The sequence below is a fragment of the Pelodiscus sinensis genome, unplaced genomic scaffold (genome assembly GCF_049634645.1).
Source record: "Pelodiscus sinensis isolate JC-2024 unplaced genomic scaffold, ASM4963464v1 ctg34, whole genome shotgun sequence".
In the NCBI taxonomy this organism is placed as follows: domain Eukaryota; kingdom Metazoa; phylum Chordata; order Testudines; family Trionychidae; genus Pelodiscus; species Pelodiscus sinensis.
Window position 1 is genome coordinate 3,390,409 of NW_027465849.1, and position 19,388 is coordinate 3,409,796.

Here is a 19,388-nt window from a genome sequence, read left to right on the forward strand (position 1 = left end):
GATTCCTGACCCCCCCCCCCAGCACTAGTGCCCACCCCCCTCCTGGAGCCAGGGAAAACCCAGGAATCCTGACCCCCCCCAGCACTAGTGCCCACCCCCCTCCTGGAGCCAGGGAAAACCCAGGAATCCTGACCCCCCCCCCCAGCACTAGTGCCGACCCCCCTCCTGGAGCCAGGGAAAACCCAGGAATCCTGACCCCCCCCCAGCACTAGTGCCCACCCCCCTCCTGGAGCCAGGGAAAACCCAGGAGTCCTGACCCCCCCCCCCAGCACTAGTGCCCACCCCCCCTCCTGGAGCCAGGGAAAACCCAGGAATCCTGACCCCCCCCCCCCAGCACTAGTGCCCACCCCCCTCCTGGAGCCAGGGAAAACCCAGGAATCCTGACCCCCCCCCCCCCCAGCACTAGTGCCCACCCCCCTCCTGGAGCCAGGGAAAACCCAGGAATTCTGCCCCCATGCCCCGCTCTAACCACTAGGTGCCCCCTCCTGCAGTGAGGGAGACCCCTGGAGTCCTAGTTCCCACACCCCCAACCACTAGCACCCTCCCCGCTCCCTGAGCAAGGGAAAACCCAGGGGTTCTGGCTCTCACGCCCCCCCCCTCCCACCTCTAACCACTAGGCCCCACCTCCCTTGCAGAGGCAGGGAGAACCCAGCAGGGGGCATGCAACAACCAGATACCTGAGAGTGGCTTTACTGGGGGGGGGGCGGGGCATGTCTGGGAGTCAGAACTCCTGGGTCCTATTTCAGGACCCCACCCGCCGGGCGCTGGCCAGACACAGTCACCGGGACCAGGGTCCCAGACACAGGCTGGTGCCGCTGGGCCCCGACACACTGGGTGCCGTCTGGACACGCCTGTCGGAGCCAGGGGCTGTTATGGGGCAGGGTGTAGGGCAGCCGGGTGCCCTTTGCCCTTTGCCGGCGGCTGCAGTGGGGCGCTGGGGGATCCTGCGACAGGTGGCACCTGTCTTCGGCCGTCCGGCCCAAGCTGGATTTCACTGACACTGCGGATCGCTTTCAGCTGTGCGTATTTAAAGCCAGGCTGATGCCCACCCTGCCCCCAGTGCCTGTCCCTCCCACCCGGCCCCCCAGCCCCACGCTGACGCATGGCAAGATAAACTGCCAAACCAAAAGCAGCCACAGGGCAAAATGTGTGGGGATGGGGTGGGCACTGCCCCCTGCTGGAGAGGGGAGGGGCAGCCAGCCCTCCTGGGTTCCACCCCCCTCTGCGGGGCAGTGGTGTCTAGTGGGCCGAGCAGGGGGGCCTGGGTTCTCTCCTCTCAGCTTTGGGGGGGCTGATCTCCCTCTCTGGGAGTGGGGCATGGGTGCCAAGGGGCACTGGGGGGGCAGGGCTGGGTGCTGGGGGCATGAAGGGACCCGGGGGGGAGGCTGCAGCCCGGCGAGATGAGCTCATGCGTCTTTCCCCAGCTAAAGTTTCCAGCATTAAATCACGCCTGGCCCGACGCCATCAATAAATATAGACCTAGCCAGGCCATGGCTCCGAACGCGCCGGACACCCGGGCCAGCTCCACTCCAACTGCTAGGCACCACTCCCTGTCCCCAGCCAGGCACTGTGCCCAGGCATCCTGGCTCCCAGCACCCACCACTAGGCACCACTCCCCTTCCCCAGCCCGGGCCTGAGCCCAGATATCCTGGCTCCTAGCCCCCCTGCTCTGACCACTAGGTCCCACTCTCCTCCTCCTGCCAGGACCTGTTTTCAGGTGTCCTGGCTCCCAGCCCCCCAGCTCTGACCACTAGGTCCCACTCCCCTCCCCCAGCCAGGGCCTCTTCTCAGGTGTCCTGGTCCCAACCCCCCTGCTCTGACCACTAGCTCCCATGTCCCTCCCAGCACTGGCGAGCGACCCCAGGAGACCGTGCTCTCCCCATCCCCACCACAAACACACGGGTGGGGGCAGCATTGGTCTGTCCCACACATACTCAGACACCCCTGCTGGGAGGAGCCCCCAGCGCCCCCTGCTGGCAGACACGGGCGCTGACACAGACGTGGTTTATTGCTACACACAGTGGTATGGATACACAGTCCCTTCCAAGCCCAGTGGCTGGGAGAACCCACTGGGGTCCCCCATATCCAGGGGGAGACACTTTGGGTTGTATTGGGTTGAAGCCCCCCATAGTCCAGGCCCTGCGACGTCCGACATATGAGGGAGCCCGGGAAGGTGGGCTGGGTGCCGGTGGTGCCAGCGCTCACTGGCTGCCCTCTATCCCGTGGGCTGCCCGCTGGTTGGCTGGCAGCGAGGCCTGCTCCAGGTCCCAGAGGAAGCGGCGCAGGCGGCACAGCTGGCGGTGGAGGGCGTCGTCAGTCACCGGTGCCGCGGGGCAGAGCCGGAACCCCTCGCTGGGCAGGATCAGGGGTGGGTGGTCAGAGAAACTCGCGAAGATCTCGCCTGGGGGAGAGGAGAGGGGTGAGAGCTGGCCAGGGCGGCAGGTCGGGGGGGGGCTGGTAGAGCTGCCGGGAGCCCCAGGCAGGGCTGGCAGGCACTGTGGGTTGGGATCGAGGGGCAGAGCTAAGGGGGAAGGGGAGGGCTGGAATGGCAGGGGGCCTTGGGTCAAGGTTGAGGGGCACTGGCAGAGTTGGGGAGCCCAGGGCTGGGCTAGCAGGGGAAATTGAAGGGCACTGGCAGAGCTGTGGGGGAGAACAGCCCTGGGCTGGCAGGGTTGAGGGTCGGGGGGGCACTGGCAGAGCTGGGGGGGCAGGGCTGCAGGGGGGGAGTGAGGGGCGCGGTCACTCACTGTTCGCTATCTCCTCCCTCTCCTCCGGTGGGGGGCTCCAGACCTCGGGGTACGGGCGGCCCAGCCCCAGGTGGTAGTTGCTCAGCAGATGGTGCAGCTGGGCAGGCGTCAGGGCTGGGTAGTCGCTGCGCAGCCGGGACCAGGTAGCCTGGGGGAGAAGTGGGGGGAGCAGTGGTGAGGTCCAGGGGGAGGAGTGCCCCCCTAGAGGAGAAAGGCCCCATATCCCATCCCCCACGGCCAGAGCCAGCCAGTTCCCACCCTGGGGCTGGGAGGGAGCTGGCGCCCCCTAGAGGGGACAGTCCCCTGCCCCTGCTGAGCCAGCCAGGCCTGCCCTGGGGCCAGTGGGAGCCAGCGCCCCCTGGAGGCTGCCCGTCACCTTGACCAGGCTGGTCTTGGGGATGCAGAGCAGGTTGGCGGTGGTGGAGAGCTTGCGGAAGAACTCGGCGGCGATGTCGCCCAGCCCCACGCCCTGCAGCCAGTCCAGCACCATGTCCAGGTTGGTGCGGATCTGCACGGCCTTCGCCCACTGGTAGAAGGGCCCCCCGGTGCCTGGCAAGGGAGCAGGATACTCAGTCACACCAGGGCGGGGCTGGATGGGACACCCAGGGCAGCTGGGACTTGATCCCGCCATCCAGCCAGCCTCCCTGTCAGCACCCCATGCATCCGTCCATCCATCTGACCCCCATCCATCCACCTGGCCCATTATCCATCCTCCCAACCCCCATCCATCCTCCCAACCCCCCATCTATCCACCTGACCGACTATCCACCCGAACCCCCATCCATCCTCCCAACCCCCCGTCTATCCACCCAACCCCCCATCTATCCACCCGACCCCCCATCTATCCTCCCAACCCCCATCCATCCACCCAACCCCTCATCTATCCACCTGACCCACTATCCACCTGACCCCCCATCCATCCTCCCAACCCCCCATCCATCCACCCAACCCCCCATCTATCCACCTGACCGACTATCCACCCGACCCCCCATCCATCCTCCCAACCCCCCGTCTATCCACCCTACCCCCCATCTATCCACCTGACCCCCTATCCACCTGACCCCCATCCATCCTCCCAACCCCCCATCTATCCACCCAACCCCCCATCTATCCACCTGACCCCCTATCCACCTGACCCCCATCCATCCTCCCAACCCCCCGTCTATCCACCTGACCCACTATCCACCTGACCCCCATCCATCCTCCCAACCCCCCGTCTATCCACCCAACCCCCCATCTATCCACCTGACCCCCTATCCACCTGACCCCCATCCATCCTCCCAACCCCCCGTCTATCCACCTGACCCACTATCCACCCGACCCCCCATCCATCCTCCCAACCCCCCATCTATCCACCTGACCGACTATCCACCCGACCCCCCATCCATCCTCCCAACCCCCCATCTATCCACCCAACCCCCCATCTATCCACCCGACCCCCCATCCATCCTCCCAACCCCCATCTATCCACCTGACCGACTATCCACCCGACCCCCCATCCATCCTCCCAACCCCCCATCCATCCTCCCAACCCCCATCTATCCACCTGACCCACTATCCACCTGACCCCCCCATCCATCCTCCCAACCCCCCGTCTATCCACCCAACCCCCCATCTATCCACCTGACCGACTATCCACCCGACCCCCCATCCATCCTCCCAACCCCCCATCTATCCACCTGACCGACTATCCACCCGACCCCCCATCCATCCTCCCAACACCCCGTCTATCCACCCAACCCCCCATCTATCCACCTGACTGACTATCCACCCGACCCCCCATCCATCCTCCCAACCCCCCATCTATCCTCCCAACCCCCCATCTATCCTCCCAACCCCCCATCTATCCACCCGACCCCCCATCCATCCACCCAACCCCCCATCTATCCACCTGACTGACTATCCACCCGACCCCCCATCTATCCTCCCAACCCCCCATCTATCCTCCCAACCCCCCATCTATCCACCCGACCCCCCATCCATCCACCCAACACCCCGTCTATCCACCCAACCCCCCATCTATCCACCTGACTGACTATCCACCCGACCCCCCATCCATCCTCCCAACCCCCCATCTATCCTCCCAACCCCCCATCTATCCACCCGACCCCCCATCCATCCACCCAACCCCCCGTCTATCCACCTGACCGACTATCCACCCGACCCCCCATCCATCCTCCCAACCCCCCATCCATCCTCCCGACCCCCCATCTATCCACCTGACCCACTATCCACCCAACCTCCATCCATCCAACTTCCATCCATCCATCCACCCGACCCCCCCATCCATCCACCTGGCCCATTATCCATCCTCCCAACCCCCCATCCATCCACCTGACCCTGCATCCATCCACCTGACCCTCCCATCCATCCACCTGGGCCACTGTCCAAGCATCCACCCATCCAACCCCCCCCCCGTACATGCACCCGACCCCCATCCATCCACCCGAACCCCCATCCATCCATCCACCCGACCTCCATCCATCCATCCATCCACCCACCCCCCATCAATCTCCCCAACCTCCTATCCATTCACCTATCCATCCACCCGACCCCCAATGCGTCCATCCATACACTCAACCCCCCCCATCCATCTAACCCCTCATCCATCCACCTGACCCCCCCATCCACCCACCCACCTATCTACCTGACCCACCATCCATCCATCCACAAACCCACGCACCCACCCACCTAACCACCTGTCCATCCACTGGACCACCCATCCTCCAGCCCCCCAACCTTCCATTCTCCACCCACCCCTGCACCCCTCATCCATCCTTGATTCCACCCACTTCCCCACCCAGCACGAGACACGAGGATCACCAGGAGCGTGGTCTGGAGTAGGCTATGAGACGGGAGGGGGGAGCAGAAGTAGGGGAAGAAGGAGCCAGGGACCAAGAGTGGGAGAAGGGGAGGGCACCAGACATAGGGCTGGGAAGAGTCCAGACTCGGGGCAGCCCCAGGAACCCCCTATTGCTCCCCAGGATCATCCCTTCCCAACTCCACAGATTTCCTGCCCCCCCCACACGCTGTCTGATCCCCCCTCCCCACACAACCGTGTCCTTCTCCCAGCCCCTCCCCCTCCCAGCCCTACCCCTCCTGCCATCGTTCCTGGTGGGGGTTGGGAGGAGCCAGCTGTTTCCGGCCCTGCCTGGAGCCCAAAGCAGGAAGGAGCTGCCTTCCTGCTGCTCCTGGGGCTGGACAATGGGAGGAAATGGGGGTGGGGGCGGCTGAGAGTTGGGCCGCCTGTGATTCACTCTGGCTAATGAGAAAGGAGCCTTTGTCAGATCTGGGGTGAGAACCCAGGAGTCCCGGCTCTGAGATTCCCTCCCTGCTCTAACCACTAGTCCCCAGGCCTCTCCCAGAACCATGGAGAGAACCCAGGCATCCTGGTCCCCAGCCACTCACCTCTCTCCATGAGCGTGTTGAAGAGGGAGGCGTTGGAGAAGAAAAAGAGGTAGCCAAACGTCTGGGATACCAGATCGGGGTGTAGCTCACACTCCCGGGTCAACTCCAGTGTGGCCTGGTAGATGGCCAGGGTGCCACGGATGCCCTCGGGCATGCTGCTCAGCTCCTGGGCGTGAGACAGGTCCGCTGTGGCAGTGAAGGGGTTACTGTCCAGCAGGGCTGGCAGGGCAGAGTACAGCGTCTGTGCAGGAAGGAAAGGGTTAAACACAGGGCAGGGGCTACACAAAGCCAACAGGACACTAGGGGGCGCTGTGCTGTAGGGTGCAGTGCCAGCAGGGGGCGCTCTCCTCTGGCAGGCGGGATGGGCCCCAATACCCCAGGGTGGCCCTAGGGGGTGCTGTGTTGCAGGCGACCCAGCAGGGGGCGCTGAGCTCACCTTGGTCAGGTAATACACCGACTGCTGGAACGTCGACATGATGACCTCATCCAGCACCACCATGGCCTCATCGCAGGTTTCCAGGTCGCTGGACAGCAAAGCATCATGGGAACTTCCTGGAGAGGACAAAGGGGGCCGGCTGTGGGGCTCTGTGAGCCTTGCTCCCATTGGGGAGAGACCCAAGTGTCCAGGCTCCTAGGCCCACCCCCCAGCTCTAACCACTAGCCTCCACTTCCTTCCCAGAGCTGGGGTGAGAACCCAGGCCTCCCACTTACCCTCCAGGTCGAGTTCTTTCTCCATGTCCAGCACTTTCTTCTGGACCAAGTTGAGCAGCTCCATGGCGTTGGCCATCCAGAGCATCAGAGGGCGCAAGTCAGCTGCCACCTCTTCTATGCTGAGCGCCCCCACCTGGCCCTTGTCCTGCTGGCTGGAAGGCAGAGAGGGGCCAGGGGATTGTCGGAGAGTTTAACCCGCGCGGCTGGGCCACCCTCCCGCCGCCCGAGCCCCCTGGCACCCTGCTGCCATACTCAGCCAGGAAAGGGTTAACGGCCCCTCTGGGGTGGGTGCAGGGCCTGGGTATCCGGGGACCCCCTCGCCCAGTGCTAGGGTGCAGCCCTCTGGGTGGGGCTGGAGTCCAAGGGCAGAGCACCCCCTACTTGGCCTGCTGCAGCAGCGGGGTGTGCCATGGGGAACTCCCACCCCCAGGGTGGGGTGCGGCGGGGGCCCCTGGGTCTCACTCACTTCTCCGGCTGCCGGTCCCCGACCTCCTTGATCTTCTCCTGGCGGGAAAGAAAGACCTGGTCTGGAACTAGCTTTGGGGCTGCTGTCACGCTCCCCCGGCCCTGCCCCACGATACACAAGGGGCCCTCAGCCCTGTCCCCACCCTGGGCTCCATACGGGGACCCCACCCCCACTCCTGGCCCCACCTTGGGATACACAAGGGATCAGGGCTTCCGGGAAGTGGGGCACTTGTGCGGCCGCTCGGAGAGATTTAAATGCTGCCCAGAGATTAGCAGAGTGCCCGCAGCCACGGTTGTTTGTGCGGGTGGTGCACATCCACACATGCCTCAGTGTGCATAGAAAAATTATTCCACACATGGACGGAAAGGCTCAGAGGGAACATTACCAGGGACCTCCACTCCCCTCCCCCACCCCCTCCGCACTCCTGGAGCTCCCCCTTTACCCAGACAGCCTCCTTGACTAGCTGGGCCATCCTGGTCACCAGCCGGGGGAGGTGGCTGGGCTCCAGCACGCGCGTGGAGTGTTCCAGGCACAGGCCCAGGAGGAAAGCCGGGGCCAGGTTGAAGGTGGTGGCTCCCTGGAGCCGGATGATCTCTCTCAGCAGCGCCTCCTCCTCCTGGGGCCGGTAGCGCAGCTCGGGCTCCCGGCTCTCCACATAGGCCTGGAAAGCGTCCTGCCTCTCCTGCAGGGAGCGCCCGCAGGCCTGGCACGAGAAAGCGCCTGCCAGCCCGGGCGAGGCCCATGGCCGGGGCAGCCAGGCCGGCCGAGGCTGGGGAGCCCGGGGGTCTTTGTACATGAGGAGGAAGTGCTGGCCCAGTCCCAGCAGGTCGCCGGGGTGCAGTTTGGCCTCGCGCACCAGGGCCCCCCCGTTGAGGGTGACAGTCGCCCCCCGGAAGGGCCGCACCAGGGCCACCCCCGTGGCCAGCTCAGCCTCCCGCACGCAGCAGTGACGGGGCAGGATGTCTGGGGCAGAGAGGAAAGTGTCCACGTAGCCCCCCTTGTCGGGCTGGGGGCGGCGCCCGAAGACATGCCGGCGCCGGGTCATCACGTAGATCACAAAATCCTAAGGCCGGGGAGAGAGGGGGAAACGGTGTCAAGGCATGGGACTGGCATTGAAAACGGGCCAGCCCTGCCCTCGGGGCGAAAATCGGCACTCCCGCCACACCACCCCCATACTCTGGGGGAGAATGGGCTCTACCGTTGCACCCCCCCCAATCTGTGTGGGCAATGGGCTCCCCCGCTACACCACCCCCATACTCTGGGGGACAATGGGCTCCCCCGCTGCACCACCCCCATACTCTGGGGGACAATGGGCTCCCCCGCTGCACCACCCCCATACTCTGGGGGACAATGGGCTCTCCCACTGCACCACTCCCATACTCTGGGGGGCCATAGGTTTTCCCACTGGGTCATCCCCACCCTCTATGGAGGGAATGGGTTCTCCTCTCCAGCCACCCCTGCCCTCCAAGGGGTGAATAGACTCTCCCACCACCACCCTGCTACCCCCACCCTCTGGAGGAGAATGGGCTCTCTTGGTGCCACACACTTGCTTTCTGGAGAGGAATGGGCCCTCCCACGCTTGGGGTGGGGAATGGGCTGTCCCAGGCACCCCCCTATTTTCTGTGGTAAATAGGACTCCCCCATGCTTGGCTCCCTTGTATGGCTGGGTAACATGGGCTCTCCAGGATTCATTTTCTATGGCAAAATGGGACCTGCCACCCGCTTGCTCGCTGCTTAACAGTGGCGGGGAGCAAATCGTCCTGGGTGTTGGGGTCGCGGTGCCCCTGCTCCGCCCCATCCCCTGCAGCCTACTGCCCCACCCGGAACCCCCGCCCCGCTGTCTGCATCCGAGCACCCCCTGCTGGCCCTCCCCTGCTCCCTGCACCCCAGTGCCCCCTGGTGGACCCCGTTCTGCTCCCTACAGCCCAGCGCCCCCTGGTGGACCCTGCCCCGCTCCCTACAGACCAGCGCCCTCTGCTGGACCCCTGCCCCACTCCCTATACCCCAGTGCTCCCTGCTGGGCCCCCGCCTGCTCCCTGCACCCCAGTGCTCCCTGCTGGGCCCCCGCCTGCTCCCTGCACCCCAGTGCTCCCTGCTGGGCCCCTGCCTTCTCCCTGCACCCCAGTGCTCCCTGCTGGCCCTCCCCTGGCTGCTCCCAGCGCCCCCTGGTGGACCCCGCCCCGCTCCCTACACTCCGCCGCCCCCTGCCCTACCTGCTTGTCATAGCCGAGCAGCAGCAGGAAGTAGGGGTGCTGCGTGGGGGGCTGGATCAGGCACTGGGACAGCTGCTCCAGGCTGGCCCCATCCGGTGGCTCCTCTTCCTCCCCTGGCTTGGTGCCTTCGTCTGCCAGCTCTGCCTCCTGGGCTGGGGCCGGCTCGCACTCCTGCTCCTCTCCGGCCGGCCCCGCCTCGGCGCCTGCCATGCTCAGCACGGCCTTGCGCTCGCGCCGCTTGCGGGCGCTCAGGTTCATGTCGCTGATGCTGCGGCGCAGGGACAGGTTGTCGGCCCGCTCCTTGGGCGCTGGGCCCCCCGAGGCCGCTCGCGAGCGGCTCTTCTGCAGGCGCCGCGCCTGGGCGTTGATACCTGGGGGGGAAGAAGCGGGGAGTGTCGGAGGGGGCTGGCTGTCTCCCCATCCCTGGGGGCTCTGGACATCCCCAGCTCGGTTCCATGCTCTGGGGGTAACCGGGAGCACAGGGGCTCCAAGCCAGGAAATAGTTTAACTGAGGGACCCCAAAGCTCTGAATATGGGGACAACGGTGGGCACCATGGCTCTAAATTGGGGAATGACCAAGGGGCCCTGTGGCTCCCAGCCTGGGACAACCAGAGGAGGGTGACCCATGGCATGTGGCCTCTCATGATTGGGGGAGATGTCTCGTAGCTCCTGGCCTGAGGTGACTGGGGGAGGGTGTCCCATGGCACCTGGCCTGGGACGACCGGGGGAGGGTGTCCCGTGGCACCTGGCCTGGGGCGACCGGGGGAGAGTGTCCCGTGGCTTCTGGCCTGGGACGACCGGGGGAGGGTGTCCCGTGGCTTCTGGCCTGGGGCGACCGGGGGAGAGTGTCCCGTGGCTTCTGGCCTGGGACGACCGGGGGAGGGTGTCCCGTGGCTCCTGGCCTGGGATGACTGGGGGAGGGTGTCCCGTGGCTCCTGGCCTGGGGCGACCGTGGGAGGGTGTCCTGTGGCTCCTGGCCTGGGGCGACCGGGGGAGGGTGTCCTGTGGCTCCTGGCCTGGGGCGACCGGGGGAGAGTGTCCCGTGGCTTCTGGCCTGGGGCGACCGGGGGAGAGTGTCCCGTGGCTTCTGGCCTGGGACGACCGGGGGAGGGTGTCCCGTGGCTCCTGGCCTGGGATGACTGGGGGAGGGTGTCCCGTGGCTCCTGGCCTGGGGCGACCGTGGGAGGGTGTCCTGTGGCTCCTGGCCTGGGGCGACCGGGGGAGGGTGTCCCGTGGCTCCTGGCCTGGGGCGACCGTGGGAGGGTGTCCCGTGGCTCCTGGCCTGGGACGACCGGGGGAGGGTGTCCCGTGGCTCCTGGCCTGGGACGACCGGGGGAGGGTGTCCCGTGGCTCCTGGCCTGGGGCGACCGGGGGAGGGTGTCCCGTGGCTCTTGGCCTGGGGCGACCGGGGGAGGGTGTCCCGTGGCACCTGGCCTGGGATGATGTGGGGATTGGAGCAGACTCTCCCCCCCCGTGACCTCACCCGCCGTCTCATTATCCTCGGCCTCACTGGCCCGCTCCACCTCGCGCCGCCGGCGCACCTCGAAGCGCCGTGACAGGCCGGCCTTGGGCTTCCACACGTCCTGCAGCACCAGGGGCCGCTCGGTGTCGCCCACCGGGCGCAGGTGCTCGGCCTGCCAGGCCCCGCCGGGCCCCTCGAAGCGCCCCACCACGTCGCACAGCACGTAGCCCCCCTCCTCCTCCTCCGGCGCCACCCCGTAGCGCTCCAGCGCCTCCCGCACCAGCTGGCGCGCCGTGGAGCGGGGCGTGGCCAGCACGCTCTTGTAGTTGGCCCCCCGCGAGATGGCTCCCCCAAAGATCTTCAGGATGCCCGGCAGCTGGGGCTGGCTGGACAGCTCCACCAGGTCCTCGGGCACTGGGTCGATCAGCTCCGCCAGCTTCTTCTCGCTGCCCCAGCGCCCGCCCCCCGCCCCTGCCCCGCTGCTGGTGCTGCGGTGGAACAGGTTGGAGAGGCGCTTGTGGCGGCCTGCCTTGGCCTTGCCGGGGGGTCGCAGCTCCACTGTCTCGCTGCCCCGGCTGGCCGTGTCCGACGAGGTGGACCTGCGGAGGGAAGGCAGGAGGCCAAGCTAGATGGGCCCGTTGCTCTGAGCAGAGGTGGGAGGCCGGGGGCTGATCCAGGGGGCGTGATATGGGGTAGCTGAGCTGTGGGGGTATTCCAAGGGGGCAGGGTGGAGTGTGGGATGGGAGTGCCCAGGCTGCGGGCTGCTCCGAGGGGCAGGAGAGGGCGTGATACCAGGGTAGATGGCAGTGTCTCCTCTAGTCCTTTCCTTCCATGTGTGGAATACATTTTACGTGCCCTGAGGCCTGTGCGCGTGTGCACCACCCGTAGAAACAAGACCTAGCTGGGGGCGCTCTGCTAATCAGCCAGGTGGCATCGGACTCTCTTCCGAGCGGCCGCCCCAAGTGCCCAGCTTACAGGGAACCCGGGCAGATGGGCCCTGGGCAGCCGCAGGGGGGCAGGAGGGAGGGGGCTGGTACCTGACGGAGCCCACGCTTGGCCAGCGGCGGCTCATCTTGGCAAAGTGTTTCTTGGGCGAGTTGATCCAAAGGCCGACGGGGAAGTGGAGTTTCCCAAAGCGGGGGCTGCCCTCCTTCCGCTCCTCTGAGAACATGGTGGTGGCAGCACCGGGCACCTGTGGGGACAACACAGCGGCTGGCAGAGTGTCAGTGCGGGCGTGGCACAGACTGTGTGGGAGCGGGCAGCCAGAACCAGCAGGGGCTGCTGACGAGGGGCCAGGAGGCTGCAGACGGTGAGGGTGGAGGCGACTGGAAGGTTTTGGGGGACCGTGGGTGATGGGAAGGGGAATGTTAGGGAGCAGAGGTGTTGGTGGATGTTGAGGGTAGGTTGGGGCTGGGATGTTGGGGTGAGCGGAGGATGTTGGGGAGCAGGACAGTGGGAGGTGGGGGACGATGGGGTGAGTGGGGGAGGGGGAGTAGTTGGGGGCTGGAAAGTTGGGGTAAGTGGGAGAGGGGTAGGTTGAGAGCTGGGACATTGGAGCGAGCGGGGGCGGGAGAATAGGGGGCTGGAAAGTTGGAGTGAACGGGGGAGGGGTAGGTTGGGTCTGGGAAGTTGGGTGAGTGGGGGAGGGGTAAGTTGGGGCTGGGAAGTTGGAAGAGTGGGGGAGGGGTAGGTTGGGTCTGGGAAGTTGGAAGAGTGGGGGAGGGGTAGGTTGGGGCTGGGAAGTTGGGATGAGTGGGGGAGGGGTAGGTTGGGTCTGGGAAGTTGGGATGAGTGGGGGAGGGGTAGGTTGGGTCTGGGAAGTTGGGTGAGTGGGGGAGGAGTAAGTTGGGACTGGGAAGTTGGGTGAGTGGGGGAGCGGTAGGTTGGGGCTGGGAAGTTGGGATGAGTGGGGGATGGGTAGGTTGGGGCTGGGAAGTTGGGATGAGTGGGGGAGCGGTAGGTTGGGGCTGGGAAGTTGGGTGAGTGGGGGAGGGGTAAGTTGGGACTGGGAAGTTGGGTGAGTGGGGGAGGGGTAAGTTTGGACTGGGAAGTTGGGTGAGTGGGGGAGGGGTAGGTTGGGGCTGGGAAGTTGGGATGAGTGGGGGAGGGGTAGGTTGGGGCTGGGAAGTTGGGATGAGTGGGGGAGGGGTAGGTTGGGGCTGGGAAGTTGGGATGAGTGGGGGAGGGGTAGGTTGGGGTGAATGGGCGAGGGGGCAGCCTGAGGGTTGTGATATTGGGGTGACCGAGGGATGGGGAGTGGGTTGGGGGCTGCAGGGAGGGAGCATGTGTCAGAGTTGCTGCTCGGGGGAGGGGGTTGGCCTATCTGGGGGAGGGGAGTGAGGGTCTCTGGGTGGGGGGGAAGAGAGTCATCACCCTGGGGCTCAATGGGGTTGTTAATGCCCCCCACAGACTCGCACCCCACAGTGACACCCTCCAACCCTCCAGTCCTACACATGCCCTCCAGCTGGTGAGGAGAGGGCTGAGGTCAGAATCTAGACTAGGGAGGGAACCCAGGAGTCCTGGCTCCCAGCCCCTCCCTCCCCGACCCCTAACTCCCCTCTCTCCCCAGCTCTGGGCCTACCAGCCCACAGGCAGTGGCTTCCACCCATTTAGACTTGGCTACAAGCTCCCCTCCTGCTCCACCCCAGAGACAGCTGCATGGGGGGTGGGGGTGGAATCCATGAAGGTGGAGGGAGCCCAGAGCCATCCCAGGCCATAACACTTCCCCCTCGTCCAGGGCGAGGTCTCGGGACAGGGGCACCACACTGGGGGGAAACTGCCCCAGACTGGGTGGAGAGTGGGGGCTAGTGGTTAGAGCGGTGGGGGGGGAGGGGAAAGCCAGGACCCCTGGGCTATGTGCCTTAGGCTGGGTGGAGAGTTGGGCTAGTGGTTAGAGCGGTGGGGGGGGAGGGGAAAGCCAGGACTCCTGGGCTATGTGCCTTAGGCTGGGTGGAGAGTGGGGGCTAGTGGTTAGAGCGGTGGGGGGGGAGGGGAAAGCCAGGACTCCTGGGCTGTGTGCCCCAGGCTGGGTGGACAGTGGGAGCTAGTGGTTAGAGCGGTGGGGGGGAGGGGAAAGCCAGGACCCCTGGGCTATGTGCCTTAGGCTGGGTGGAGAGTGGGGGCTAGTGGTTAGAGCGGTGGGGGGGAGGGGAAAGCCAGGACTCCTGGGCTGTGTGCCTTAGGCTGGGTGGAGAGTGGGGGCTAGTGGTTAGAGCGGTGGGGGGAGGGGAAAGCCAGGACTCCTGGGCTGTGTGCCCCAGGCTGGGTGGACAGTGGGAGCTAGTGGTTAGAGCGGTGGGGGGGAGGGGAAAGCCAGGACCCCTGGGCTATGTGCCTTAGGCTGGGTGGAGAGTGGGGGCTAGTGGTTAGAGCGGTGGGGGGGAGGGGAAAGCCAGGACTCCTGGGCTGTGTGCCCCAGGCTGGGTGGACAGTGGGAGCTAGTGGTTAGAGCGGTGGGGGGGAGGGGAAAGCCAGGACCCCTGGGCTATGTGCCTTAGGCTGGGTGGAGAGTGGGGGCTAGTGGTTAGAGCGGTGGGGGGGAGGGGAAAGCCAGGACTCCTGGGCTGTGTGCCCCAGGCTGGGTGGACAGTGGGAGCTAGTGGTTAGAGCGGTGGGGGGGAGGGGAAAGCCAGGACCCCTGGGCTATGTGCCTTAGGCTGGGTGGAGAGTGGGGGCTAGTGGTTAGAGCGGTGGGGGGGAGGGGAAAGCCAGGACTCCTGGGCTGTGTGCCCCAGGCTGGGTGGACAGTGGGAGCTAGTGGTTAGAGCGGTGGGGGGGAGGGGAAAGCCAGGACCCCTGGGCTATGTGCCTTAGGCTGGGTGGAGAGTGGGGGCTAGTGGTTAGAGCGGTGGGGGGGAGGGGAAAGCCAGGACTCCTGGGCTGTGTGCCCCAGGCTGGGTGGACAGTGGGAGCTAGTGGTTAGAGCGGTGGGGGGAGGGGAAAGCCAGGACTCCTGGGCTGTGTGCCCCAGGCTGGGTGGAGAGTGGGGGCTAGTGGTTAGAGCGGTGGGGGGGAGGGGAAAGCCAGGACTCCTGGGCTGTGTGCCCCAGGCTGGGTGGACAGTGGGAGCTAGTGGTTAGAGCGGTGGGGGGGAGGGGAAAGCCAGGACCCCTGGGCTATGTGCCTTAGGCTGGGTGGAGAGTGGGGGCTAGTGGTTAGAGCGGTGGGGGGGAGGGGAAAGCCAGGACTCCTGGGCTGTGTGCCCCAGGCTGGGTGGACAGTGGGAGCTAGTGGTTAGAGCGGTGGGGGGAGGGGAAAGCCAGGACCCCTGGGCTATGTGCCTTAGGCTGGGTGGAGAGTGGGGGCTAGTGGTTAGAGCGGTGGGGGGAGGGGAAAGCCAGGACCCCTGGGCTATGTGCCTTAGGCTGGGTGGAGAGTGGGGGCTAGTGGTTAGAGCGGTGGGGGGAGGGGAAAGCCAGGACTCCTGGGCTGTGTGCCCCAGGCTGGGTGGACAGTGGGAGCTAGTGGTTAGAGCGGTGGGGGGAGGGGAAAGCCAGGACTCCTGGGCTGTGTGCCCCAGGCTGGGTGGAGAGTGGGGGCTAGTGGTTAGAGCGGTGGGGGGGAGGGGAAAGCCAGGACCCCTGGGCTATGTGCCTTAGGCTGGGTGGAGAGTGGGGGCTAGTGGTTAGAGCGGTGGGGGGAGGGGAAAGCCAGGACTCCTGGGCTGTGTGCCCCAGGCTGGGTGGACAGTGGGAGCTAGTGGTTAGAGCGGTGGGGGGAGGGGAAAGCCAGGGACTCCTGGGTTCTCTCTGAGCTCTGGAGCCCCCAATTCCCCACCTCACCCCCATCTTATCACAGCTGGCTGGCCCCTGGATCGCCCTCGATTCTGGCCACGGCTCACCTCATTTCACCCCTCCCCCGCCTGACCTCCCGAATTACCCTCTCTGCCCCTCCCCGCACATTTGCACCCCCTCCCTGTGCTCCCTGCCCCCCCATCCCCTCCCTCCGGCTGCCCCCCTCACGCCGTGCCCCTCCCTCACGTCACCCCACGGCCCCGATCACCCCACGGCCGCCCCCCATCTCCCCCCTTGTCCCGCTGCGCCGTTACCCCGTCCCGTCGGGGGGCCGGGCGTCTCCTCTCCTGGGCTCCGCTCCCCTTCGCTCAGCTGCAGCCTGGGGGCTGCCCCGCCCGCCCCATGGCCCCTCGGTGGGGCGCGACCCCAGCCCAGCCCCAGCTCTGCGGCCAGCCCGCTGCGCTGCCAGGCTCTGAGCGCGGATTTCCCCGGTCCCCGCCCGGCCCGCTGGGGGGGGGGGCAGGAAAGGAGCCGGGCCAGGAAGCGGGGCCCCTCCGGCGGGGGGGGGGGGGGGGGGGCAGGGACTGGTCTGAGCAAGGACACGGGTTGGGGGCGGGGAGGGCAGATCGGGGGGGTCCGGGGCCAAAAGCAAGAGGGGGCAGGGGGCGTGAGGTGGGGCGACCCTGAGTGGGAGAGAGGGGTGGGGAGCAGGGTATGTGGGGAGGAGGCAGAAGTCTGTGGGGGGATGGGGCAGGAGGGGCACAGGGCGGGGCCATGGTGTGGGGAGCAGAGGGAGCAGGGCAGTGGACTCTAGGGCCAGTGTGTTGTGTCTGGGAGAAGGGGCAGTGTGGGGAGTGAAAGGAAGCAGGAAAGGTGGGGGGGGGGCACGGTGTGGGGGGGGGGCTGAAGTGGTGGGGGGGAGGGTGCCCTGGGACTGGACTCGGGCCTGCACCCCCCCTATGTCCCTACTATTGGGTCTCTGGTCTCAGCCTCTTGGAGGCTCCAACCCCAGTACCCAAGCTAGTGAGGATCTCCTCAGAGGAATCACTATGGGGACTAGGACACAAGGACTCCAGGGCCAAAGTATGGAACAAACAGGTTTATTGTGGGCTCTGAGGAGCCAGTTGTCCGGGGAGTGGGATGCCAGATGTGGCAGGGGACCTGTGGGGTTTGCCCCCCCACCGCCAAGCAGCCCCACGTGCAGCTGGGTCTAGATCCTGCCGGCGAAGGTGCCCTCGTCTCGCTGCTCATCCCAGCGGTTCACCTGGGGGGAGGGAAAATGAGTTGGGGGGGGGGCCGTGCCCTGAAAGCAAGTCCACGCAGAGCAGGGCCCAGCCCCCCCTGCAGGGGGCACCAGGGGACCCTTCACCCACACAGAGCAGGTGCACCCCTGGGGCCCTGGCACCCACGTACCCAGGAGATGGGGCACAGGGACTTGTAGACCCGGTAGTACCACTGGCACGGCTTGGTATCCTTGCCCTTCGCCCCCAGCGCCTTCAGGCAGCGGAAATAGTCTGCAGGGAGATGGCACATGTTACCTCTGCCCCCAGAAGGAGGCGCCCGAAATATACCCCAGCCCCTTTGCCCCGCCTAGCCAACCCCCTTCCTGCAACTCCTAGACCCCACTCCCGTCTGGGAACGGGGAACCGACTCGGCTCCTGGTGCCCAGCCCCTGCTTTAACCACTAGCCCCCACTGCCCTCCCAAAGCCAGGAAGAGAGTCCCCCAAGCCCTCCCCCCCCCCACTGTTCTAACCATTAGACCCTGCCACCCCCCACCCTCTACCACTCACCCAGGTAGTTCTGGTAGCAGTTGCGGGTCTGGTTGCTGTTGGGGAAGCGGGGGTCGAAGGGGGCTGTACGATAATACCCCCGGGACTGCACAGGGGTGCCCTTCTCCCCCCCGCCGGCTCCATAAAAGTCCTGCATCCCTGAAATTGTAGGCAGGTGAAAGTGGAGAGGCCGGCCTGCTCTAACCACTGGGCCTCCCTGCACTGCCCAGCTCCTTCCCCTCACTCTCTCCTCTGGGCCCTATTCCCCACCCAGAGTCGGGTGTCCGAGCTGACTCCCAGCCCATCCAGCTATAACCACTAGCCCCCACGCCCCTCCCAGAACCGGGGCTGGCCTTGTCGCACCCCCAAAGCCTCAAGCTAAGAAAGCTTTGGGCTTCCAAAGAATAAAATGGGGGGGGGCTAACTCCACCCTCTGGCCCCCAAGGGCACTGACAGGATCCCCCCCAAGCCCACTGCTGTCATGTTCCTTTACCGATGCCCCCTGCTCACGCGCCCCCGCTATTGGGATCCTTCCCTGACACCCCCACACCGCCTGTACTCCTCCCACCGCCCCCCCACCGCCTGGATCCTTCCCTAACACCCCCACACCGCCTGCACTCCCCCCACTGCCCCCCCACCGCCTGGATCCTTCCCTGACACCCCCCCCACCGCCTGTACTCCCCCCACTGCCCCCCACCGCCTGGATCCTTCCCTGGCCCCCACACCGCCTGTACTCCCCCCACTACCCCCCCCACCACCTGGATCCTTCCCTGACACCCCCACACCGCCTGTACTCCCCCCACCGCCCCCCCACCGCCTGGATCCTTCCCTAACACCCCCACACCGCCTGCACTCCCCCCACTGCCCCCCCACCGCCTGGATCCTTCCCTGACACCCCCACACCGCCTGTACTCCCCCCACTACCCCCCACCGCCTGGATCCTTCCCTAACACCCCCACACCGCCTGCACTCCCCCCACTGCCCCCCCACCGCCTGGATCCTTCCCTGACACCCCCACACCGCCTGTACTCCCCCCACTGCCCCCCCACCGCCTGGATCCTTCCCTGACACCCCCACACCGCCTGCACTCCCCCCACTGCCCCCCACCGCCTGGATCCTTCCCTGCCCCCCACACCGCCTGTACTCCCCCCACTATCCCCCACCGCCTGGATCCTTCCCTAACACCCCCACACCGCCTGCACTCCCCCCACTGCCCCCCACCGCCTGGATCCTTCTCTGCCCCCCCCGACACCGCCTGTACTCCCCCCACTGCCCCCCACCGCCTGGATCCTTCCCTGACCCCCCCCACACCGCCTGTACTCCCCCCACTGCCCCCCACTGCCTGGATCCTTCCCTGACCCCCCCCACACCGCCTGTACTCCCCCCACCGCCCCCCCACCGCCTGGATCCTTCCCTGACCCCCCCACCTGCGCTCCCCCCACTGCCCCCTGGCCCCGTGCAGCTCGACTGTGGGGCAGAACGGAGCCCCAGAGGCTCAGAGGGGGCGGGGAGTTCGTGCCCCCAAGTTCCTATTGGCTGGAATGTTCCCTGCCATGGACGGCCCTGGCCAATGGGAGCAAAAGGCAGGGCCTGGCCCCGCCCCGCCACATGTCAGGAGCAACTGCCATGGAACCCTCTAGAACAGTGGGGGGAGGGGAGGCCTCTCAGCCAATAGGAGTGTCCAGATCCCCTCCCCCACCACTCAGTGTACCCCCCACCCCCCCCACTGAGCCGGCCCCCCTGCGCCCCCACCCCCCACCCCTCCACTGAGCCTGCCCCCCTGCGCCCCCACCCCCCGTAGGCCCCCACTGAGCCTGCCCCACTGCACCCCCACCCCCCCACTGAGCCTGCCCCCCTGCGCCCCCACCCCCTCGGAGG

General features: G+C 66.4%; 2 protein-coding genes across 2 annotated transcripts; both read right to left on the minus strand.

Annotated features, from left to right (window-relative positions):
- Window positions 1–1,989: 1,989 nt before the first annotated feature.
- Window positions 1,990–16,227, minus strand: RASIP1 (Ras interacting protein 1). Its single transcript, XM_075915146.1, has 12 exons — window positions 16,055–16,227; window positions 12,045–12,199; window positions 11,029–11,606; window positions 9,546–9,916; window positions 7,775–8,395; window positions 7,333–7,370; window positions 6,867–7,018; window positions 6,592–6,707; window positions 6,156–6,396; window positions 3,124–3,296; window positions 2,748–2,895; window positions 1,990–2,401 (listed from the first exon to the last, which is right to left on the minus strand). The coding sequence occupies exons 2-12, from the start codon at window positions 12,176–12,178 to the stop codon at window positions 2,202–2,204; spliced, it is 2,772 nt and encodes a 923-aa protein (XP_075771261.1). The 5' UTR covers window positions 12,179–12,199; window positions 16,055–16,227; the 3' UTR covers window positions 1,990–2,201.
- A 682-nt stretch (window positions 16,228–16,909) lies between these two features.
- Window positions 16,910–19,089, minus strand: COX6B2 (cytochrome c oxidase subunit 6B2). The gene is made up of 4 exons (XM_075915238.1): window positions 18,938–19,089; window positions 17,532–17,669; window positions 17,154–17,254; window positions 16,910–17,004 (listed from the first exon to the last, which is right to left on the minus strand). Exons 2-4 carry the CDS (start codon window positions 17,665–17,667, stop codon window positions 16,951–16,953), a joined length of 291 nt encoding a protein of 96 aa, XP_075771353.1. The 5' UTR covers window positions 17,668–17,669; window positions 18,938–19,089; the 3' UTR covers window positions 16,910–16,950.
- Between the last annotated feature and the right edge of the window lie 299 nt (window positions 19,090–19,388).

Excerpts from the sequence above, each read along its gene's own strand:
- COX6B2 (XM_075915238.1), bottom strand. The coding sequence starts at position 17,667 with ATGCAGGACTTTTATGGAGCCGGCGGGGGGGAGAAGGGCACCCCTGTG. Across the intron at positions 17,255-17,531 it reads CTGCTACCAGAACTACCTGG|ACTATTTCCGCTGCCTGAAG; the intron begins GTGAGTGGTAGA and ends ATCTCCCTGCAG. Across the intron at positions 17,005-17,153 it reads CCCTGTGCCCCATCTCCTGG|GTGAACCGCTGGGATGAGCA; the intron begins GTACGTGGGTGC and ends CCCTCCCCCCAG.
- RASIP1 (XM_075915146.1), bottom strand. The coding sequence starts at position 12,178 with ATGTTCTCAGAGGAGCGGAAGGAGGGCAGCCCCCGCTTTGGGAAACTC. Across the intron at positions 11,607-12,044 it reads CCAAGCGTGGGCTCCGTCAG|GTCCACCTCGTCGGACACGG; the intron begins GTACCAGCCCCC and ends TTCCCTCCGCAG. Across the intron at positions 6,397-6,591 it reads CGGTGTATTACCTGACCAAG|ACGCTGTACTCTGCCCTGCC; the intron begins GTGAGCTCAGCG and ends CTTCCTGCACAG.